The sequence below is a fragment of the Eumetopias jubatus genome, unplaced genomic scaffold (genome assembly GCF_037043125.1).
Source record: "Eumetopias jubatus isolate StellerSeaLion01/CBP00866 unplaced genomic scaffold, mEumJub1_p1.0 scaffold_12, whole genome shotgun sequence".
NCBI lineage: Eukaryota > Metazoa > Chordata > Mammalia > Carnivora > Otariidae > Eumetopias > Eumetopias jubatus.
In genome coordinates, this window is record NW_028274818.1 from 67,492,567 (window position 1) to 67,517,899 (window position 25,333).

The window sequence follows — 25,333 nt, forward strand, 5'->3', positions numbered from 1 at the left end:
ATCAGAGCAATCAGGCAAGACAAAGAAATAAACAGCACCCAAATCAGAAAGGAATTAAGTAAAAGTGTCACTATCTGCAGATGACATGCTTTTGTATAAAAAATCCCAAAGACTCAACCAAAAAACTGTTAGAACTAATCAACAATGTTAGTGAAGTTGCAGGATATAAGATCAATATCCAGAAATCAGTAGCATTTCTATACAATAATAAAAACAGTATGGTACCACCATAAAATAGACACACAGACTAATGGAACAGAATAGAGAGTCCAGGATCAAATCCTGGCATATATGGTCAACTAATATATGGTCAACAAGGGAGCCAAGACAACCCAACAGGGAAAGGACAGTCTCTTCAACAAAAGGTGCTGGGAAAACATGCAGAACAATGGAAATGGACTCCTACCTTACACCACTCACACAAATTAACTCAAAATAAATCAAAATACTATAAAACTGATACCATAAAACTCCTAGTAGAAAATGTAGGGAAGAAACTGCTTGATATTGGTCTTGGTGATGATTTTTTGGATAGAACACCAAAAGCATAAACAACAAAAGCAAAAATCACCAACTGGGAGTACTTCAAACTTCAAAGTTTCTGCAGAGCAAAATAAACAATTAACAAAATGAAAGGGAAGAAAATGAAAGGGTAACCTACAAAATGGGAGAGCAGTTTTGTAAAACAGTTGGATAAGAGGCTAATATCCAAAATATATAAAGAACTTCTACAACTCAGTAACAAAAAAACAAACCATTTGATTAAAAAATGAGCAGACGATGGAGCACCTGGGTGGCTCAGTTGGTTAAGTATCTGACTCTTGATTTAGGCTCAGGTCATGATCTCAGGGTTGTGGAATGGAGGCCCACAACAGGCTCTGTGCTTGGCGAAAAGTCGGCTTGGGATTCTCTCTCCCTTTCCCTCTGCCCCTCCCCCCACCCACGCGTGCTCTCCCTCTAAATAAATAAATAAATAATAAACCTTTAAAAAAATGAGCAGAGGAACGAAACATTTTTCCAAAGAAGACATACAGATGGCCAACAGACATGAAAAGATACTCAACATCACTGATCATCAGAGGTGATGCAAATTAAAACCAGAGATATCACCTTACACCTGTTAGAATAGGTATCATCAAAAAAACAAAAGATAAGAAATTTTGTGGCCCCATACAAATTTTAGGATTGTTTGTCCTATTTCTGTGAAAAATGCCTTGGAATTTTGACAGAGATTGCTTTTAATCTATAGCTTGCTTTGGGTAGTATAGACATTTTACAATATTAACTCTTCCTAGCCACGTGCAGACTCTTCTTCCATTCATTTGTGTCTTCTTCCTTTTTTTCATCAATGTCTTACAGTTTTCAGAGTACTGGTCTTTCACCTCCTTGATTAAATTTATTCTTAGGCATTTTATTCTTTTTGACACAACTGTCAATGTGATTGTTTTCTTAATTTCTTTTTCAGATAGTTTGTTGTTGGTGTATAGAAACACAAGTGATTTTTGTATATTGATTTTGCATTTTGCAACTTTACTGGCTTTGTTTATCCTACCAGTTTTTTTTGGTGGAATCTTTAGGAATCTAAGTTAATGGTTTGTTAATGTTGGTGATCTTTTCAAAGAACCAACTTCTGGTTTCACTGATTTTCTCTTGTCTTTTGATTCTTTATTTTGTTTACCTCTGCTCTAATATTTATTATTTCTTTCCATCAGCTATATTTAGTTTGTTTAGGGTTTAGTTTGTTCTTTTTCTAGTTCCTTAAAAGTATAAAGTGAGGTTGTTGATTTGAGATCTTTCTTCTTTTTAATGTAGCAATTTATAGCTATGAATGTCCCTCTGAGCACTGCTTTGGCTACAGGCCATAAGTTTTGACACATTGTGCTCTGTTTCCATTTGTCTCTAAGTAGTTTCGACCTTACCTTATGGTTTCTTCTTTGACCCATTGATTGCTTTGGAGTTTATTGTTTGATCTTCATGTATTTGTGAATTTTCCAGTTCTCCTCTGTTCTTGGTTTTGGACTTCATTCCATGTGGTCAGAGAAGATACTTTACAGGACACCTGCCTTTAAGCGTCCGTGAAGCCCCTTCCTGTGTGTTCTGCTGTTGGGCGGACTGTTCCATAGTGTGTAGGTTTCACTGGTTCTCTGTGCTCTTCATTCCTCTCTTTGCTTATCTGCTGTCTGGTTGTTCCACCTCAGACCTTTGAAAGCTCTGATTTTTGCTTGTTTAGGCTTTTGAGTTTATTTTTAGTTGACTTTTAGTGACTAAGAATTTCCTGAAAACCAGGCACATCATTCAGGTTTTTAAATTTATTTACATAGAATTTCTAATAATTACTGAAAAACAACAAATGCACATTTCCATTAAATTAAAAATTACAGGTGAGCCTTGAACAACACAGGGGTTAGGGGTGCCAACCCCCCATGCAGCTGAAAATCCACATATAACTTTTGACTCCCCAAAACTTATTTACTAATAGCCTGCTATTTTGAGTATTACTGATAACACAAAGCATATTTTGTATGTTGCATGTATACTATATTCTTATAATAAAGCAAGGTAGAAACAAGAAAATGTCATTAAGAAAATCACAAGGCAGAGAAAATACATTTACAGTGGTGTGCTGTATTTACTGAAAACAATCCAGGTAGAAGTGGACCTTGCTGTTCTAGCCTGTGTTGTTCAAAGGTCAACTGTATTTCTTCTCAAACTCCCTGTTTACCAAGTTGTATAATGTGTAATTTTTTTTCTTTAAATTATGAAGCAAACTTTTTCCCTTCCTGGGTCTGCTCCTTTCATTAACTTGTGTGTGGGACAGAAATAGGCTGATGGAGCCACGCCAGTTGCTAAAATACCAAAGTATTTCTGCAGTGGTTGCTACGTGGTCCTGTGCCATGCCCTGGAGGGCGCCCCCAGCCCTGCCACTGCCTGCCCCAGCCCTCTCCCCACTATTCTGTCTTCGCGGGTGGCCTCCAGGACCCCATGCTGCTCTATGACTGGTTGGCATCTGGGCCACACCAGCTGCTGGATGGTTTGCGTATCACTCATGCAGAGGAGTGTTTTTAGTGGAGCGGGTAAGTGATTTTGAGTTAGGCAGGCCTGGGTTAGAGCGTGGGCACCACTTAGAGGTTCAAGGTGTTGGGCAAATTTACTGAATCTTTGACTTTAGTTTTCTCCCTTGGAAACATCTCCTTCTGAAAGCTGACTTGAGGATAGACCTCGAAAGACTGTATAAAGCCTCCGTGCGGCCCTTGGAACACAGTATACGCTCCATAAATGTTAGCTATTAGCAACACATCTCTAAATATGACTGTATACGTACATCATGAGTGGCAGCAAAGAATTAGCAATAAAATGATATATCAATATAAAATACATTCAGTAAAAATTTGTTAATTTTCTCCAAAAATGTCTAATATTCTTTATATAACTGAGTTTGCAAGAAACGCCTAGGGGGCAGAGAGGTGACATAAATGTTTGAAGTGAGTTGGGGGCTTATTACAGCCAAGTGAGAGTGCCAGCCCATGGCTGCCAGATCTTCTGAATTTTCAAGTGAAGACCGAAATTCAAATCTTAAGTGAAATCCCCACATTTTACAATGTGGATAGCTACATCAGAATGGGGGCGGGGGTAGGGAGAGAGACCATCCAGGCAAACACAAGACACCAAGAAGCTGGGCTGCATTTCCCTGCTGGGTCGCCCCCTCTCAGAATGCCTGTGCGCGGGGCTGGCGACCTCGCTCTCATAATGATATCCCTGTTTTAACCTCATACCAAGAAGTTTAAGAAATAACCATGTCTTCACCAAACAACAGAGTAATTGATACAAACAGGTTAAGGACAGTTTTTTAAGATCACAGATTGATATTGGGTAAGCCTTTGGTAGAGAGGAGTCACAAAGCTCTCCTGGGAGAAATCTGGTGAAATGGTAAATTAATATATTAATGACACGGTAATAATTAGCATTATTGAGTGTTTTATTATGTGGAAGTCGCCTTTACATATAGTCCCTATATTATTTACTGAATCACAATCTCTTCACTACCTTTATTATTATCCTCATTTTATCCTAAACTGATAAAACTCTACTGAGGTAATGACCTTTTCTTGGTGTTTCTGACTACTTCACACAAAGCTGTTGCAAGCTTAACAAGCAAACAAATGTCTTACCAGCTGCAAACCTCTTTGTTTCTCGGCCAACCTTTGTCGTGCAATTCTGAGGACATTTTGAGCTTCAGTTACTCGGATTTGCTTAGGGCCCACCACCTAAAAAAGAATACTAGAACATTTAAGTGTTAAAAAATGTCAAGTTCACTGTTAAAAATGTCCCTTATGTTTGAAAGACATTTGTTAAGTGTCAATTCTTACAATCGGCTTTCCTAGAATTATGTGTACAAGAAGGATATCCAGGGGCGCCTGGGTGGCTCAGTCGTTAAGCATCTGCCTTCAGCTCACGTCATGGTCCCAAGGGTCCTGGGATCAAGCCCCGCATCGGGCTCCCTGATGGCGGGAAGCCTGCTTCTCCCTCTCCCACTCCCCCTGCTTGTGTTCCCTCTCTCGCTGTGTCTCTGTCAAATAAATAAAATCTTAAAAAAAAAAAATTAAAAAAAAAAGATAGCTATGGTACAATTCTGTTTAAATGAAGTTTAAAACCAGGTAACATTAACATAGGGTTTTAGAAGTTAGTGATTATCTTTTTTTTTATTATGTTCAATTAGCCAACATATAGTACACACATCATTAGTTTTTTTGCTTTGGTTAAACTGGTTCCAATTGGTTTCAGTTATTTGTGAATAAAAGAGTCTCAAATAAAACAAGACCTTACGGTAAAAAGACAAGGGAAGGGGCGCCTGGGTGGCTCAGTCGTTGGGCGTCTGCCTTCGGCTCAGGTCACGTTTCCAAGGTCCTGGGATTGAGCCCCGCATTGGGCTCCCTGCTAGAAGCCTGCTTCTCCCTCTCCCACTCCCCCTGCTTGTGTTCCCTCTCTCACTGTGTGTCTCTCTCTATCAAATAAATAAATAAAATCTTTAAAAAAAAAAGAGGGATATCCACTAGTTTAATATGGTGAAACATGAAAACCAGCAAATAAAACAAGAGCACATATTTACCATAAATAAAATAAAATCATAAAAAATAAAAATAAAAAATATAAATATTTATTTATAAAATAAAAAGATAATAAAAATAAAATAAATAAAATTGATATCTGTTAGCATAGTATCTTTGATTAAAGTGGTTTTCACTACGAGAATTCTTTTCAGCAGTTCACGTATGCCTTGTGAAGTGCACATTATCTCTGGGGCTCTCGTGTGACTTCTGGGCTGTTACCAACACTCAGGGGTCAGAGCGTACCTTCTGCACTTCATGGTAGTTATTCAAAGCTATGACCCACTGGCACATAGAGCAACAGGCAACAGAAACGAGAGCAATCTTGTTTGGGTTGAAATCAGGTAAGATTAAAATTTTTTTCAGCTTCGTGAAAACCTAGAGATAACACAATTCGTGTATTACAAGAAAACGAAATGTTACTGACCCAAAGTTTTCCCCAGTGCACATTAAAATAAACTTGTATTTCCTATGAGAAATACTGTGCTACCCTTCAGGCGTAGACGCAGAGCCACAGCTGGGAACACAGCGTCTCTGGCGGCAGAGGAGGGGAGCCGTCTTGTTACCGCCATTCTTGGCCCAGTGGCTGCTGGAATTTCACCAAAGGGCCTCCATTGTAAAACAAAGGTATGGACTTGGTGGGCAAGGTGGTCTGCCATCTCCCTCTTGTGCACCTGAGGTGTGAACAGACGGACACCATTCCCCACATTCTATCCCCAAGGGGCATGTTGGCAGGGCAGCCCCTAGTCAAAGGGCTGTGCCATCAGTGGCGGAGGCGGGGAGGCCCGGGCATGCGGGGGGTCCCTGAGGACACTCTGGCTTACTTGTGCCACAGGCCCAGACATCCACCTCATCTACATATACAACCTTGTTTCCAGTTGTATATATACTATTTCTCATCTACTTTGGGGAGCCATAATCAAAATAACATCTTTCTCAGACTGAGAGTCCTTTTCTCTTCCTTTCCAACCAGGCATTTGCTCTCTTGCCTGGTAGGACAGAACCATTTTGCTGAATAATTTGGATGGCAGGTGGTCCATTATCAACTTATTATTGGTGTTTTCATTACTACTTAAAATACTGTTATGCTTTTAATAGTTTCTTTAGATGAGCTATTATTTTAGCTTGAAAGATCTATTTAAACAAAACCACAGGGAATCATTTTTGCTAAGAATGCTTCAGAGAGTGAGTAGTTGTTACATTAATTCAGGATTAATACGGATGTCACCATTAACATTCTGCTAAAAAAGCCACTTTGTTCATATATTACCCTGTATTTCCTAATAGCACAGATCATCACTGTAAGTAATTAATTGTCTTATTAGCTGTTTGATGTCTGACTTCCCTATTAGAATGTCAACTTCATAACACCAAAGAATGAGTTGATCTTGTAAGCTATCATCATGTCTCATGATGTCCCTTGGAAGGTTACTGAATGAATCAAGGACAGTGCCATGTATGCATCTACAAATCTACCTGCTGCCCCTGCACAGAGCTCTTAGCCCAGCTCCTGCCTAACACCCCAGTTTGGATATTCCTCTAGCCTCTACACATTATCCAGTTCCAAAGCCATTTTCACATTTCTGGGTATTTGTTACTGCAGCAACCACTGCCTGGGACCCAAATCTCTATTCATTTTCTGTGAGCATTGTGACAAACTACCACAAACTGGGTGACTGAAAACAACAGCAATTGAGATTTGGGTCCCCCAAGTTCCCAGTCCATGGTGGGCATGGACTGCTTGAGATTCTCCCTCTCCTTCTGCCCCTCCCCTATCCCCCCAAAATAAAAATAAATAAGAATATACAATGACGAGGGCGCCCAAGTGGCTCAGTCGTTAAGCATCTGCCTTCGGCTCAGGTCATGACCCCAGGGTCCGGGGATTGAGCCCCACATCGGGGTCTCTGCTCAGCGGGAAGCCTGCTTCTCCCTCTCCCACTCCCCCTGCTTGTGTTCCCTCTCTTGCTATATCTCTCTCAGCCAAATAAATAAATAAAATCTTAAAAAAAATATACAATGACGAAAGGACAATCTCTACAATAAATGGTATTGGGAAAACTTTACAGTCACACGCAAAAGAATGAAGCTGGACCACATCTCACATCACACACAGAAATAACTCAAAATGGATTAAAGACTTGGATGTAGACCTGAAGCCATAAAACTCCTAGAAGAAAACACAGGTGGTGAGCTCCTTGACATTGATTTTGGCAATGATTTTGGATTTGACACCAAAAGGAAAGGAAACAAAAGCAAAAATAAATAAATAGGACATCAAACTAAAAAGCTTCTACACAGTAAAGGAACTATCAGCAAAATGAAAAGGCAACCTACAGAATGAGAAAAAATATTTGCAAACCATATGTATGATGGGATTAATATCTAACATATATAAAGAACTCCTATCACTCAATAGCAAAACAAACAAGCCAAACACACCCCAAACAAACAAAAACAAAACAAAATAACCCCCCCAAACCCAATCTGATTAAAAAATGGGCAGAAGATCTGAATAGACATTTTTCCAAAGAAGACGTTGAGATGGCCAACAGGAGCATGAAAACGGGCTCAATGTTACTCATCATCAGGGAAATGCAAGTCAAAACCACAGTGAGATATCACCTTGCAGCTGTCAGAATGGCTAGGATCAGAAAGACAAGAGACAACAGGTGTTGGCGAGGAGGTAGAGAAAAAGGAACCCTTGTGCACTGTTGGTGGGATTATATATTGGTGCAGCCATCATGTAAGAAAGTATGGAGGCTCCTCAATTAAATTAAAAATGGAACTACCATTGATCCAGCAATTCTACTTCTGGGTATGTATCCAAAAGAAACAAAAGGACTAACTTGAAAAGATATATGTATTCCTATGTTCATTAAAGTATTATTTACAACAGCTAAGACATGGGAGCAAACTAAGTGTCCACTGATGGATGAGTGGATGAAGAAAAATACACACACACACACACACACACACACACACACACAATGCAACATTACTCAGCCATAAAAAAGAAGGAAATCCTTCCAGTTGTGACAAAATGGATGGGCCTTGAGGCCATTACGCTAAGTGAAATAAGTCAGACAGAGAAAGATGACACCACTTGTGGAATCTAAAACAAAAACCTGAACTCATAGATACAGAGAACAGACTGGTGGTTGTCAGAGATGGGAGGGTTAGGGATGGTGAAGGGGGTCAAAAGGTTCAAACTTCCAGTTATAAGATAAATAAGTCCGGGGGATGAAAGGTACAGCATGATGACTATAGTTAGAAATATCATATTGTGTGTTTGAAGGTTGTTATGGAGTAGATCCTAAAAGTTATCATCATAAGAAAAAATATTTGTAACTATGTGTAGGGACGGATGATAACTAGGCTTACGATGGCGATCATTTTACAATATATACATATACCGAGCCATTATATTGTACGCCTGAAATTAATGTTATATACCAATTATATCTGAATTTTGAGACATCTCAAACACTTTTATCCACTCCTTGCGGTTTCTTAGTGTAATGAAGTGCACCTCTCTGTTGGCCTCTTCTCTCATTAAAGGGATTCTGAGACAGGGCCTTCCCCGATGTGGGTGACACACTGCTTTCCTTGGCACTCCTAACAAACCTGCTACGTCTGGTTGTGAAGCTTACTCTCTCATCTTTTAACTTGCACCACTGACCTTCCATTCTAATGCACAATGCCAATTTTAACACTTCTGTTGGACTCCTGTAGGCTATGAGCATGGAATGCATCAGTTATGCATTAATTAGGAGTCGACTTTTTACCTTCTCGGGGATGCTGTCCTTGTCAAGGTTAACCAGTTTTTTCAGGAAACCAGTTTCTGAAAGAAGCAACTTCGCTGAAGCCCAGTTAGGTTTCTTCTGCAGAAGGATGCAGACTGCATTCATGACGGTCAGCACGAGGAGGGGAGGCTGCGCGTATACTCTGCAATAGAGGTGGGAACCTCATCAGCCTCATAGCTGGTGTCAAATGCGCCCTGAAAACCGTCTCGGAGGACAACATACACAGATGTTGAACAGGCATTTTCGTGAGGATAACTACTTAGCTATGGCAGTTTGGGGTATTTTTAAACATCCGGGTATGTTTTATATATGGGTATCTCTGCTTTAGGAAGAGGACATGCATGAAACTTAAATATGAACAACAGCTAAGTTAGAGGTTAATTCTTTTCATTATAGAAGTACTCACTGCAGAGTTCTTTAAAGCAGGAGCCCTCATGTTTTATCCCAGTGCGGAGGTGCTAATGACTACTTGACAGACACAGCTGTGCCACTCCCCTTAAACACGTCCTCTGACTTTTCTCCTCCCTGACCTAAAACTCCTACATAAAACCATGGATACAGCAGAGTGCGGGAGGGTGGGCGGGCGGGGACGGGGCCCTTGGGTGTGATCATCGGAACACTGGAAGCTGCTTCTTCTCTGTGTCCTCATCAGCTGACATACCACTGCACTGCTAATGAGAAGGTCAAACTCTGGAAAGCCAGGGTGTCAGAACAGTCACAAGAAGTAAGTTTCGGTGAAAGGCCATGAGGGTGGTGGTTGCTATGCCACAGGATTTGGGACTTGGGAACAAAAGGGGTGGGTCCATCCATGGTAATGAGCCTCCCCCAAATGAAACCATACAGACTTCCCAAAGAAGGCAGGCAATGGAGCCAACTTTACATGCACAACACTATCTACAGGGGTTACCAAGAAGGTCCCCCTGCCTTAATTTCACCATTAGAGATTCATTCATTTAGGTTAATCTTTGTTCTCTTTTACAGTCTACGTTTTAAAATGCAGATATTTTTCAGGACCAAATAATCAAATCATTAACACTTTGTTTAGAACTAATTTATCAGATGGCTTTTCTGAAATTATCAGTATGGTTTTTGAAACCATATGAAATAAGGAGGAACGTTGTAACAGAGGAACTAGGAAAAGAGAGATAAGGTCCACAGGGGAGAAAGGAGAGCTCCAGAAACAAGCTTTTCTTCCATTTTGCCTACATTTGACTCTTTCTAAAGCAAACATTATGGGAATGTAGTAAAATTAAGATAAAGTATCTTATCTATAAATTTTTAATTAAATTAAAGGGAAAATAGATTCAATTGACTATAGTCCCACCTACATGTCACTTTCCAGAAACAAATACCTGATTCAAAGCAAGACCTACCTACCCTGGAAATCTGCTTTAAAGGCCTCATTACTACACAGGAGTCCTCTGGTTTAGACATTTATTGGTTTGCTCCAATCTGTATTTTCTACAATCTCCCTCCTTCTAGCAGCTAATGCTGCTAATCCTGTGATGGGGCAATCCTTTGCACTTTGCCGCTGGAAATAGCAGCTAGGAAAGAGAACGGGCTGGACTGGGTATCTGCTGGATGTCTCTGCCACACATCCTAACAATTCCTATCATAAGGTGTCCCATTTCTCTGGCGGTAGAATCAAAGTGAAATGCACATCAGCAATATCGCAAGGGAGAATCCTAAAAAACAAACAAAAAACCCCCAAGGCATATGGAAGGAATCCCTGGAAAGGCTAGGTTTTTTTTTAGCCAGGGAAGGGGAGTGGGCCTGCTTGATCCAAGGAAACCTCTTTGCATTGAAATAACTTGAGCCCTTGCCGGACTCTGTTCCAAGCACTTGACATGTTTTAACTCATCCAGTCCTCTGATCACCTGTTATCCCCGTTGCATAAAAGGGAAGCTGAGACACAGAGAGGCAATGCCTGGGTTCTGGCCTGGGAAGCTTGGAGCAGAGCCTGTGAGCTCACTCAGGTCACACACTGCCCTCAGAAATCAGGCTCACAGGCATTTGCACTGACCCCTCTCGCGGGAATATCTGCCAGAGAAAAACTGAGAGAACGGAACTTCTGGAGTGAAGGCACGAGGCACAGGGTGGGTGATGCTGGGGCGGCATGGACACTGCCACCTTGCCCGTGGGGACCCCGGCCACCACCTCATGCTCACGGGCTGCAGCCCCCCTGGCGTGGGAAGTTCCCCAGGCCCACAAAGCACACTTCTGCCTTCAGACTTTTGTGCTTTCCATGTCTCCTGCTTACAACACCCTTCCTTGAGACACCTTCCTGGTGTGCGTGCAAATCTGCTCAGTTCTCTGCTTCCATGCCCCCGGCAACTGGTAACTCTCCCACTTCTGCGGCCAGACTGGGGCCCAGAGTGCAGCACACTCAGCGTCTCTGCTGCACGAATGTGTGAGAACACATTCCGGTGAATGAGGTCAAACAGGAGAGAGAAGTCGAGAATCTGCTCTGTTCCTCTTGCTTGTCTCTCTCTCCCTGCGTCTGCCCTTTGTGTAGTTGAAGGAGCGGCTTCGGCACCGTGGCGCTCCCCGGATAGTCACACTGATTAAAGACAGCTTGTTCGTCCTCTTCTCTTCTTGTCCCCAGAGTTAAGCACGTGTGACAAATACCATGGTAGATTGGCCTACTTCTACATCTTTAATAGGAAATACTACTTCCGGTAAATAATGGACAACTCAACACATCTGAGAGGTGACAGCAAAGTCTTCTTGTCTGTTGGGCCATGAATGCCAGTCGAGAGCATCTCACCCAGAGATTCAAACTAGAAACATCGGGATCAGGCTCTGGACCTTGGAGCGTCTCATTTCTTCTTGTGTGGCATGCAGTTCGGTTGGCAGGAACTTTCCTTTCTCGAGGTGACATAAGATACTGACATGCTGTACGGCTGATGGTTCCAATAACGTGGAGGACACACAGTATGTAACATGCATAATGACAAATTTAAAGTCACCAAGATGGCTAAGAACGACTCAGTCTAAAAATAACTGAATACTTAGTCACTCTTGCCGCGTGTTTGTGTTTTATTTTGAGCTTCGCCAGCTCCAGACGAACTCAGGTGACCTACCTCAGCTCAGCGATGTCCGCTTTATCCAGGGCGCTCAGAGCCACAACCGCCTTTTCTAGAGCCGGCAGCACGCTTTTTACTTCATGGGCAGCTTCCTGCAACAAAGTTAGGGGCCCCCAAACGTGTATGAATGCACAAGGTTGCACACCGTACATTTATATATATATATATATATATATATATATATATATATATTAAAGATTTTATTTATTTATTTGACAGAGACACAGTGAGAGAGGGAACACAAGCAGGGGGAGTGGGAGAGGGAGAAGCAGGCTTCCTGCTGAGCAGGGAGCCCGAGGCAGGGCTCGATCCGAGGACCCTGGGACCATGACCTGAGCCGAAGGCAGATGCTTAACGACTGAGTCACCCAGGCGCCCACATTTTCGTATTTTGAACTTGGAAAGTAGATTTGACCTTTTTAGGACACGTGCTACTTACACTGCTGGGCATGTGTGCTGGAGTCCTAAGGGCGGTGCTTTATTCCATCCCTGAGGAGAAGCTGTGTGTGGTTCTGGCCTTCTCCATCAGACTCGGTGGACAGTAACAATGGCCTTTTGAGGGATGGTCCCGGGACAGGGGGTCACTGCTCAGCTAATGAAGCCTAAGCTTCAGAGCCCCTCAGTGGCCCAGGCCCACCCCTGGGCCCTGGAAGGAGCTCCGCCAATGTTGGCAGGGCCATGTGTCTTTGCTAGGCTTGTAAAAGTTAAGACACCATAACTGCAATCAGGTTTCCTCTCGGGTCAGGTGTCACTGGAATGGGCAGGGACATGTTTGGGGTCTGCACAGAGTCACCTGTCTGTATAATTAAGTTATTGTAAGCTATATCAATTAGAAATGCCTTGTAGAAATACTTTTGCTGTCCTCTGTTCCGGCTTTCCTGGGCAGGTGGCATTAAGGTGCTTGGCCAGGGGACATATTGTAATAATTTATGCCACAGGGCCTAGCACCAGAGCTACATGGGTAATGGAGGAGAAACAAGGTTTGCAATACACCGATCCAGAGTCTGGTCTGTGGAAAGTGCTTGCATGAACCAGACGTTTGAGACTGTAAGTGTAGGGTCAGGTTCTCGTTGATACCTACCCCAAATGGAAGTTCACTCCTTCATGATCACACCAGATATCGCAGCGCACACTATTCTAAACATACCAGAGAGTGTCTGTTTTTTTGGGGTGGGAGTCACACAAAAACGAGCCAGCAGAATTCCTAAGTTTTGGGGTAACAGCTACTGCATTTAAAAAGATGTTTTGGAATATCTCAGTGAAATAAGTGAGAAATTAAGGTTCCTTACATAGAGATGTGTGAAAGGTGCCTTATTTTATAATTTTAAAATCTTATTTACAAATAATTAAGACAAAACTTTGTGGACTATAAAACAAAAGTGATGAAGTGTTAAAATCAATACAGATTATTTTGTTAGAGGAGCAAAATGCGATGAAAATGTTCAAACTATACCAAAAGCAATAATTTATTAAGAGGAAAAAATACATTTAGGATAGAGGTAATGATCTGGCTCTTTTCTGTTTAATAATTCACAAAGAGGAAGGCATCATACAATCACATTGGAAAAAGTCAAGGTTCTGGCTGAGTTTGCAAGAACTATTGACATTAATGAAAATATAAATATCAGAAAACAACTCTATAAGGAAGACATTGGTAGAAAACTGGTTAGTGAATGCTCTCAATTCACACACATCTAAAAGTATTCACTGCCCAAGAAATCCTGAAATGCCAGTTTTGTTTATATCAATTGATAGCAACATTAAAAATATTCATGACATTATCAGTGATGAGTTACAAAGTTGAAAGAAACTGTCCTCGACTATCAAAAATGAAAACCACATTTTTATCAACTAGGCTGAACATTCCACAGGAAATGATATTACAAATAATTCTCACATGAAGAAGTGGGGAATCATTTTGCAAATCTCCAAATAATTATGATCAGTTATTTACCTCAGCATACTCTTCCACTATTCTTACTTCTTCGGCCATAATTTCTTCATCCTGTTTAACGAGCATCTGGACCTTCTCCACCACTTGTGAATCTTTCTGCAGTTTTTCCATTAGGGCTTCCTTTTCCTAATGAGACACACGGTTCTTTTGAGAATGAATTTTAAGAGACATGCTATCTCTTCTTTAAAGAGAAATGTGTTTCAAGAAAAATTCATAAAGCTCATTTCATTATTATAAAATTTACCAAAATCATCCTGAAATGTATCTGTTGAACAGACTAAACTGGAAAAGATGAATACAGCCAATACCAATATCATGTCCTGTGACAGACGTCGAGTTTTAGAACATGCTGCAGACTGCAAGCTACTGCACGAGCTACATCAGGCTGATGTAACTAACAACGACAGAATTATGCTAGGTGAGCTTTTACAAGTAGTCGTGGGCCTGCTGTCACACTGAGTGCTTACACTGTGATATTGTCACTGTTTTGCTGTCGTTGTCATTGTCTTGCCCATTTTACAGATAAGAAAGTTGAGGCCAACAGGGCTACCCGCTGCCTGCTAACAAAGCTGGAATCCTAATCCATGTTCGCTAAGTATCAGAGCCTCTGCTGTATACTACACCATAAAATATTTAAATGAGATTTCAAACCAGATATACCTTTGTTTTTTGTTCTATCTGCGGGCCAAGAATCAAGAGCTCCTCCTGCATATCTGTGACAAGAGTGGTTGCTTCCAGGATCTTGGATAGACCCATATAAAAATGATTCCTGAGGAGGGGAAAAGTATTAAGAAGGCATAAGATGTAGTGAAATATCGGCAAAGCAAGACATACTGTGATCTTGTATTGGAAGACAACATGGTAAAGATGTCAATTCTCTGCCAAAATGATATGCAGTTTAATGTGATGCCCCAAAATTGCAGTATGATTTTTTTTTGGTAGATACAGACAAGCTTCTTCTAAAATTTATATAGAAAGGCTGAATAAAACAATTTTGCAAAAGAATAGAGTGGGTGGGACCTCTCTACCTGATTGTGAGACTGATTAGGTAGTGACAGTCGTCAGGACTAGGGTCTTAGCAGAGGGCCAGGCACGTCAATCAAAAGAACAGGACAGAGAAGCCGGAAACAAACCCACACAAGCACAGTCAACTAGCTTTTCACAAAGGTGCAAAAGTGATAGAGGAAGGAAACGTTTTCAACAAAGGGTGTGCAGCGACTGGTTATATAACACGAACCTGGACGTAAGCCTCATGCCTTATACAAAACTAAGTCAGAGTGGGCTGTGGAATGAAGGGTAAAAGATGGGACTATGCTGCTCTTAGAAGAATGCATAGGAGAAAGTCTCCAGGATCCAGGGCCACGTTCATAGACTTGACAAGAGAAGCATATCCGAGAAAGAAAAACAAATTTGACAAACTGGACTTCACCAAAATTAAAACAGAAACATTCTGTCCAGAGGATGATGACAAGTAACTGCTGGGATAAAATATCTGCAATCTGTATATTGGACAGAGATTCCTCTTTGGAACAGACAGCTCTCAAAACTCGGCAAAGAGAAAAATTGAAGAATCCATTTAGAAAATGTGCCAACGCTACAGAGACATTAAACCAAAAAGACGCCCAGGTGCAGAGTGGCCCGTGGAGACAGGTGCGACGGCCCCGGGCGAGCACAGTGCCACGTGTTTGCAAGGACGCATGGAAGCTGGATTCCTCAGACCTGGCCACTGTGGACCACTGGTATTTTCTCTACAAGCTGGCATACACTTACCATATGACTCAACGATCACACTCCTGGCATTTCTCCTAGACATGTTCCTAGTAGCTCCGTTTAGAACCGCTCTACCCTGAATGCAGCCCCAGCTCCTCCCGCGGATGAGGGGTTGCACAAACCGTGGCGCGTCCATACCGCGCGGTGCTTACAGAAAGGATCAAACGATCAGTACGGGCCACAGCTCGATGGAATTCCGAGGCGTTACGCTGCTTGAAGCCAGTCTGGTTCCCGTGTAAGGGGGAGACAGAGACCAGACGGTGGCCGGAGCCGCTGGGGGCGGTCGGGTGGGGGGGCGCGCAGCCCACGGGATGCACTGTGGCCATGGACCAGTCCCGCACATCCACTGCAGTGCCAGCTCCACAAATCCGCACACAGGGCACAGGGCATGGGGCCATGTACACACGTGCTCCAAAGCCAGTGTCGCGGTTGCGGATAATATAACAACGGGGGAACTGAGCGGAAGCTGTAAACTGGACCTCTCTCTACTATTTTCCAACTTCCAGTGAATCTATTTCAAAGTGAAAAGATTTTTTTTAAAAAGCAGCAATAAGTTGAAAATTTTCCATTTACATATTCACTGGGATAAAAAATGGAAAACATACAGTTTGTAAGGAATGAAGTAAATACACACAACTACTGTAAAATCAGCCGACTACAGATCTGTCAGTCAACAAAATTTTAGTCCCGACTCTAGCAGGAGGAGGAAAAAGCCTGTGGAAGAATCTGTTTCGACTTCTTGGCTTTCCTAACCTAAAAGGATGTCGTCAACCATGCTCTGCACAAGGTCAATGACACAGATGCTGTCGGGCATTTCCCACTTTGATCTAACCCTCAGACAGGTCCTCAGAACGTCTCATCCAGATTCCTACAATAGCTTTGAAATCTCTGTTTTGAGTTTTCTATCTCTCCAATTTATCCCCCATTCTAATACCAGAGGGATCTTCCTAAAATACATGTATTACTCACCTGGCCACTGCCAACCCCCAAGAAGCAGGTGCTATTAACAATAAAATGAACTCTTAGAAACACTGAGAAGAAAGTGGGGCTACTGAAGCTGAGCTCCCAGGGGAGCACACACGTAAGGAAGGCAGTTCGGGACTTACCTTCCCTATAAATGGAATGTTTTGAGTTCTGGGGTGGGGGAGAGATGTGGATTGGCTGTAAGGGACACAGACCACACAATGAACCCTCCCCACTTTTTCTTCTCCCATGTCTCCCCCCTGGAAAATGGGGCTGCAGGAATTGGCGAGTAGCGAAGAGGAGCTGGGGAGCGGGGACCGCTCACCTTCTCACGTGACCGATGTGAGCAGTTATGGAGAGCGATGGTAGTGACCATGTGTATAAGGGGACATCCTGGTCTGACCCACACATCAGGTGGGTAGCACAAGGCATAGAAACCACCGAGCCACCCAGAGAGGTGTCTGGGCTGATGGCGTGCATGAGGCACGGGCAAGCCGGGGAACACAGGATGCAGCGGTGACGGACTGGTCACACCGATTGCCGTCTTGTGGCTGCAGATAGAGGGCAATCCCCCTGTCCCCCATGGTGGGAACAGGACACATTGGAAACTTGGAAGGATCCCCTCATCTCTTGACTCCTGTGTGAGGGGCACTGGGCCGATTTATCCAGACTGCTGTCATCACCGTCAGTTTAACCACCGACCAACAAAAGCTCAACCTAAGGACTTGGAGAAACCACCCAGGAGCCCCTACCTCCAGGACTGAAGAGTCTTTACTTAATAGAACAAGGTTCACCTTTTAAACTAACAGGATTCCTTGAACCCTCACCGCATTCACGGACTCCAGCAATGGCTCTAAATGGGGTGGACATCAAATCTGCCATGCCCCACCCGGCCTCGTTAACAAAAACTTGAGAAAATGAGCCCCTGAGCTGTGTCTGCATCAGGCCGCTGCTGAGGCCACTACTGCTTCTGGCCTCCGTTGGTCTGCCGGACACAAACTAACGTCTCTAGCATGAGAGGTGAGGAGACACTTCCATTGTCCTGGGCTTTCCGCGGCACGTCTGAGGCTGAGTTATGCGTGGCCGCCAACGCCTCTGGGTGCACCCGGATTAACAGCATTCCTAACTGGCCTGGCTCCACGTGGGGAGCCTGGCTTGGGCCGATTGTCCAGGCAGGAGTCAGTCACGGGCACCATCCTCCAGGGTCTCTGAAGACACAGAATGGACTTGCTTCAAGCCCCTAGCAGTATGGTTAATTAGGGTGTCTCATCGGGTGGCCCCTCTTCTTGTAGCGGGATGCAGGCCAGGCTGGAGGATGTCGCCATAGGGCAGCAGCTCCGGCTGGAGGGTCCTGGCAGCCCCCACACCCCAATGCGGGTCATGCAGGCCTCACTGCGACTGGCTCGCGGTCTCGTCAGAACCCCCGTGGCCTCCTGGAGCAGAGAGCGCAGGATGCTCGTGGGCAGGTGCTACGAGGCCGGTTCCACTCACGTCCCTGTCCTCCCAGGAGGCTATTAGGACACGGTTTCTGGTGTTGCCGGGGCTCTGGTCAGGTCTGAGAGGGGCTGCCCCGTGTTTTCTCACCCACCTTCTCGGCAGCACCTGGACACGGAGTCCGCAGCACCAGGGCGTCCCGCTGTCTATGATGCAGACATCGGGCTCCCAGTATGTTGGTGTTGTCCCTGGGATAAAGGCCATGACTGGTGGCACCTGCAGTTGCTCTTGTTTTCACGATGTGATCTAACGATGGCTCGACACCCCCTCCCTGGCTGCGTGTGTGCGCCTGGTCTCCACTGACCAGCAGCCTTAAAATGCCTCACCTCTTTGAAGGGCTTGTGCCACTGTTGCCCTTTCCCCTCATTGGAAAGGCAGATTCGGGCTTCTTCTTTTGTGTTCATGTTTCTTTTTATAAATAAAAGCAACGATTAAAAAATATATATATATTTCTGATTTGGTCTCAAACTCTTACCTCTTTGTTTGCATTTCCTTCTCTCGTGACCTCAAAATGTGAGCAAACGTATCCATGAACCGCAAGTAGCTACTGGGAGTGATGTAATAATGCCTTCTGGTTTCTTGGAAGTATTTTGTGTTCAAGTCTTTTATACTTTTGTGGATTTGGACACACACTGGGGCAAGTTTTTCTTTTAAGTTCTGCAAGATAACAATTTTTAAGAATCAAGAGAAAGCAATATAAATATACATAAAGAAAAAGAAAATAACTTGAAATAGTTTATCATTCTGAGATATGGGGAGGTAGAAAAGGTCCTGGGTGAATGGGACCAAGAATAGAGAAGTCTCAGTGGTCTGGATGGTGTTAGGGTAGATGAAACAACAACAGGGCTGGTGGTTAAGGACATGCCAGACTCATGCTACCAGGCTTTACCCTCATTTCTGCTGCAGCCATCCAAGGATTTCAGGGGCCACCACCAATGGCCCGGGTTCATGGTGCCTTTTTATTTTTTTAAATCTCCCATCTTCCCTTCCTAAAGTAGGTTATCAATTACAAGAGACTCCACCTCTCTTCCTTGAGTGAAGTAAAGCTGCAAAAATGTCTTTACATCCTCAAAGGATATAGTGAAACGTGGGTGGGAAAACTAGAGGAGAAAGTGCCCCTCGCTTAATTTTGGAGAAAATTCGGAGACAGCACTTAGCCCTGGTGCCCACCTCCAGCCCACCAAGGCGGCCAATCACCTGGTCCCCTTTAATCCAGCTGCATTTTCTCCCTGACTCTACCCTTGGGCTCCGTTTTCCCTGGACGCTTCCCACGTGAGGTCGCAGCCCTTTTCCAGGTGCTGTGCTGACTTCTGGGTTGCTCTGGGGTCTTCGGTGGGGCTGCACTTGAAAAGATTCGTACTTACTGTGGCTCATGATTTCTGGGCTCATTTCACGTCTGGTTCGCTGTTGCCAACCCAGAAGGTTGTAGCATCCTTACCACGGCACCTGGCGTGCCGACTGGAGGTTGGTCCCCTTCAGGGACACCTGCTGCTCACCGCGACCGCGGGGCGAGACCGTGCAGAGACCCAGGCAGTGAGGAATCTGGGCATCTGTGACATAGGATGGGTCAGGGGGCTAAAGAGATGGGGAACTGATAAAGAGTCAAGGCAAACACTTGACCTATTTCATAGTTTTGCCCAGAGCTGCCTATTTTTGCCTGCCCAGGATTCACTGCTATTCAGAGACATAATTCTGCAAGATGCTGTTAATAACCTGAAATCTTCCCTTGGATCAGATTTGTAAAAGAGGTTGTATTTACCTCTCTGTTCTTTAAATCCACATTTTCTCTTAAGAAAGAATTGGCTACGGCAAGGAGAGCTTCTTCTGGCCACTTCTCATACCAGTCGATTGTGCAGGTGGTAACCATAGAGGGATAGGCTCTACAATGCTGGCGGAAGGTCAGTCCTTCAGGACTCATGGTCATAAAAATATGAAGATTTTTATGGATCCTCTGAAAATTAATAAAGATATAAGTTGTTAAAATGGAATCGGAGACCGCAAGTCCCGTGGAGCTGTCTCAAGGAAAGAGGCCTGGTTCTGCTCTACGTGACCTGGAACATCCCCCTATGAACCAAGTCACATGAGCAGGTGTGGTGCTCGAGTTCTGTTCAGGAGGGGACCTTACATCAGATGGAGGTGTGTCTATTTCACTCTTTGCTCTGGGTTGGTGTGCCACTAAGATTCCCAGAAACTCAGTGTGGGAAGTGGTCGGAGGAATGAAAGCTGAAAGACACAGAGAGAAACAGACCAATGTCGTGGGCGGAGCGCAAGGGGGTCAGTAGTAAACCCCCGAAGGGTTAGCGCTACACCGTATTAGAGCCGCTATGGTTTCGCAGGTCTTCGGCAAAGGGCTGGTTGCTGTGAAATCTCCCTGCCTCCTTCTCCCCACGAGGCCGGGCTGTGCAGCTACTGTTCCTGGCTCCTTGGAAGGACTGGTGTGGGCGCAGAGTCTCTCCTCATGTCCATGTGTCACGTTCAATGAAACCACATAACTGAAAGCAGCTTCAGTGAGTCAATGTTCCTTCCAACTCAAACAGTTCAATTTGTACAAAGTGATAAGATGTTTGAGTATCAAGCAACCTATTTTGCCAAAGAAGTGTGGTAAAGCTGAAAGAAGAGGAAAGTGTAAGAGTCTTTTTCCTCCTTTTTATCTTTAAAAAATGTATGAAAGCCAATCAAACTGCTCAATGCAGAATTCATACAACAGAGAAATGTTTAACTTAAAAATGAAGTTACCTCTCTTTGCTTTACCTGTCCCCAAACTCCTCCTAGAAGATATTCCATGTTAACTGTTTCAAGTACTCCTTCACTTATTACTGTAAGACACTTCAAATCATTTTTGCAAGTGTGGTATAAAGTAGACATATAAATAATTAAAACTGATTTCTAACTGGGATTCTTGGTTTATTTTTTTATTTCTGGAGGGCACTGTTCTCCAGTGAGAAATTCTTTGTTCTTCCTTGCCAATCACAATCTATATAAACCAATTTAGTAACAAGGCACGAGAGGGCCACAAGGTATCAGGATGACTGCATTTAAAAATATCACCCCATCTAAGCATCCATTCATGTGACATTGTTCTTTCTCAATTGTGTACTCCATTTGTGGAATTTTTTACATCTTCTCGTGCCGGATCACTAAGTGTCCACTGAGGATGGATGGTGGGCCAGGTCAATTTTCAGATGACTCCATCATCGACAGGAACTGGCCCGAGAAGTAAGTCGGCCTGCGGTACTCTCCTTTGAAGGTCTGGTTTGGGCGATCCTATCTCCTATCTCTCTCCCTGCTGAGCCGTTGGCCGGTCATTGTGCCTTAAAGACGCAGAAAGCTTAGCTTGTTGGTCTGGACTGTCTCCAGACAGACCCCACTGCTGATTTCCTTCTGAATATCACCTGCTCTGTCTGGATTATTTCTGTCTGTGCCCATCACCCCCTGGCCAATTCTAGGGCTATTCAAAGGGATGCAAGAATTCTGGTCTTTTGCCTTTACAGACTTGTTACCAACCGTGGTCAGGGAGGGAAGTTGGTGTAAGAAATAACCCTGGCGTCTTATTTCTCTTGTCATTGTCTCTTGCTGTTATCATGTTCTTCAGACACTGATAGCCAGGCAGGCCCAGATCCTCGCTGACCTTGGATTTCCCTAAGGGTGTGGGGTGTCTGTGTGTGGGGATCTAGTCACTAGTTTTAACTTTAAAAACTCATTTAAAGAACTAAAAAAAAATTTATCCAACTTGAAAATCAGGTACAGAATTATAAACGTAGTCTACTTTTAATTTAACATGGTAATTTGATAAAGCCAACCCACAAGAGAGTACCTTTTGGAAGAATGCAAGTAGAGACTGCCTGTTATCAATGTAACCAGACTGTTCAGCAAAAGATCTCATCCTTAGTGCAATGGAATCCAGCTCCTCGTTTTCAAACAGGTCAAGTATATTCCTCAAATTGAGAATGTTGTTCAAATCCTCCAAAAACAACTCCTTAGATGAAACAGATATCACATCAGGAATGAGTGAGTTATTTATGTTTTCCACTCTAAACATGCCAAATTGAGACCCAGGATAAAGAGCAGTGAAAGAGTTTTTATTAAAAGTATGAGCATTTTGATTTTGAGAGAAAATCCAAGCTTTATTAAAAAAAAAAAAAGCATCTTTAGCATCATCACCTCCTCAGGATACTCCTGAGACCCTCATGGGTTCCTGGTGTTTCAGGTGGGGAAGGAAAGTGAGCGGGAGGACTGTCCGGGGGAGAGCCGACAGAGCTGCCGAGGGGCTGGCTGAGCTCCTGTCTCACCCAGGACTGATGGAGAACCGAGGAGCTTCTTAAACACGCTGATCATTTCCTCCTGGTCAGGGGGTTTGCTTACCTACCCCAGGGTGCTGCTGCCTTGGCATCTGCTTCATTCTACCAAGCAGCCTGCGGGGACCCTACACTCACACCAGCCCTTGGTGCAAGCTGCCCACAGAGGGACAAGCAGGTGCTGACTGCTGGTAGGACTTCCCTGACAGCCTGCGCTCAGCAGCCGCCCCACCTCCCACGGCCCGCGGGCCTTACATGCCCCTTAGACAGACCCCTCCATGGGCCGAACCAAAACCCCACTCTTCAGGTGTGAGTGGACCCATCTGGCCCTAGCCTGGGAGCCCAAGTCACGCCACCCACGGGCCCCGGAGCCTGCCTCTCCCAGCCTGACCCTGCCCTGATCTCCCCAGGTGGCCCCTCAAGGCATGCTGTGTACTTCTTCCAGGACCTCTAAGAAACTTCTCGATTTCAATTTCTCTCATGGTCTTCTGTTGAACGGTGGATCCCCATCCAGCCCCCTGTGCTCCATTTAACAAATGTTAATTTAACGAGTCATAACACCATTTTTTGGATTCACATGGAAAGCAATGATGTGGCCAGGAGAAACCTGGAAAGTGGGGAGAAGAGATCCAGTGACCTTGAAGTCCTGAATGACATGGGAGTGGATGAGCACGTCCAGCCCAGCTCCAACTGATAGTGCATTTCTGAAAAAATGATTTCTTAAATTAGAACAGCAGGCTTCCGGCATGAGAGAAGTGACATCTTCCGAAATCCAGAGAAGTATCTGGCAGAAACCTCAAGCTGATGAACAGAGCAGGGTATTTAGATTTGGGAAAGGGAGGACATATAATTAAAGTGGAAAACTGGACACTCTGGAGAACAGCAGATAACAACACAGCTCCCGGACTTACTCTCAAAGTGCGATGTGCAAGAAAACCACAACCCCAGGGAGAGAGGCCCAGTATGAGGAGAGAAAACAAGATGTGAGTTTGAAACAACACTCATAACTACATGTGTCTGGAAATGTTGCCACAAAGAAGTAAATACAATCTGAGATGGCCCATGACGTTTAGGCTGTGGAAGGGCATAATTTATGCCAGATAACAGGTGAGAACAGTAGTTGGGTGATTAGCATTTTTTGCTTGTGTGTAAACCTTTTATTTTTTTTAAAGATTTTATTTATTTATTTGAGAGAGAGAGAATGAGAGATAGAGAGCACGAGAGGGAAGAGGGTCAGAGGGAGAAGCAGACTCCCCGCTGAGCAGGGAGCCCGATGTGGGACTCGATCCCGGGACTCCAGGATCATGACCTGAGCCGAAGGCAGTCGCTTCACCAACTGAGCCACCCAGGCGCCCGTGTGTAAACCTTTTAGGGAAATACATGAACTATAACTACAAGGAGAGTCCTAACTGTGACAGTGACGTTGGAGCGAGAGGACTGAGGGGAGGAACGGGAGTCTCGAGTGTGTGGCTGGCACACTGCAGAGCTCGTGCACAGACGGTGGATTCAGATGACCGTGTTTTTTCCAAAACATAGACTCCACAACTAGTTCAGCTACGTGGACCAATTACTTCTCATTTGTCAATTAGAATGAAAATTGTAAAGACAGAAGATGCTTTTGCAGAACTCTCAGCGGCATGAGGACAAATACATAAATGCTGTCGGCTGGGAGTGGGGAGGACAGAAGAGCGGGAAAACCAGGGCAGGCCGGCAGGACTATACCGTCTTTTCAAATAATTAAATGGGGGGGGGGAACACTACTTAATGGAAAACGCTAGCAAACGCTAAAGACAAAAAGTACTTACCTGCTTTGGGTTTAAACTAGCAACTATCAGAGCAGTGGGGTTCCCTTCCAATCCTGCCTGAATGAAGCCCCTTTTAAAGTCTTCTTTGCATTCAATGTAGGCATAATTGTGGGATGTGGACACCCGGTATAGTCTGCACTCTGTCAGGTAACAGGCTAGAGTGGCACAGGTCTCCTTCCCACAGCCGTCTATGCCAATCTGTGCGAGAAGAACAAGCCAACATACGATTCCTACGTACGTCCTAAACACATTGCAATGCATAGTTTCCTATCAGCAAAATACCTATTTTTATAAACTTTTTGGGAAATATGTGAAATATAAGTACAGTATTTATCAAAGTTCTATAGGGCTTTCATATACATTCAATATTTTCACCTTTTCTCTTTATAGTCTCTTGAAATATATGAAACAATTTGACTGGAAGAAACAATAACACAATCTGAAAAATAGCATCGACAGGTTATAAATCATCATGTTACTGCCAGTATTTGACTTTTCATTCAGAAGAATTTAGATAGATCTTTTCCTATTTATTCTGAGCAATAACCACTTAGGTGCTCTTTGGTAATAATGACAAAGTATTACCTTTTTAGCAGCTTTGCTGAGGTGTAACTTACAGGCTACACCTCTTTTTATGTGTATAATTCAATGATTTTTAGTAAATGTACAGGTTTGCAACAAGTAAATCCAGTCTTAGAATAGTTCTGCCCCCCAGGCCTGTCAGTAGTGAGTCTTCACTTCAACCCCAGTCCCGGGCAACCATTAGTATGCTTTCTGTCTCTACAGATTTCCTATCCATTGAATAGTAAATATGAAGTCTTTTGCATCTGCCTCCTCACTTAGCATGATGGTTTTGTGGTTCTTGCGTGTGGTAGCGTCTATTAGTAGTCTGCTCCCTTTTATTGCTAAATAGTATCCTACTGGATGGGACCTACTGATGGACACGTGGGAGTATGTCCACTTCGCAGCTATTCTAATAATGCTCCTGGGAACACTTACGTGCAAGTTGTAAAGCGAACGTTTGCTTTACTTTCTCTTGTGTCGACAGAGACAAACGGA

The 25,333-nt window shown here is 43.8% G+C and overlaps 1 protein-coding gene across 2 annotated transcripts in view; it reads right to left on the reverse strand.

Annotated features, from left to right (window-relative positions):
- DNAH14 (dynein axonemal heavy chain 14) overlaps positions 1–25,333 on the reverse strand; it is a 329,828-nt gene that overhangs the window by 90,308 nt on the left and 214,187 nt on the right. For both annotated transcript variants that reach the window (XM_028111778.2, XM_088017199.1), the window contains exons 54-63: positions 24,275–24,472; positions 21,989–22,150; positions 19,934–20,125; positions 18,650–18,831; positions 14,608–14,716; positions 13,948–14,073; positions 11,992–12,086; positions 8,891–9,050; positions 5,352–5,483; positions 4,170–4,265 (exon numbers count right to left, since the gene is read on the reverse strand). In XM_028111778.2, the coding sequence (XP_027967579.2) occupies positions 4,170–4,265; positions 5,352–5,483; positions 8,891–9,050; positions 11,992–12,086; positions 13,948–14,073; positions 14,608–14,716; positions 18,650–18,831; positions 19,934–20,125; positions 21,989–22,150; positions 24,275–24,472 (1,452 nt within the window). The remainder of the gene's footprint in view (positions 1–4,169; positions 4,266–5,351; positions 5,484–8,890; positions 9,051–11,991; positions 12,087–13,947; positions 14,074–14,607; positions 14,717–18,649; positions 18,832–19,933; positions 20,126–21,988; positions 22,151–24,274; positions 24,473–25,333) is intronic.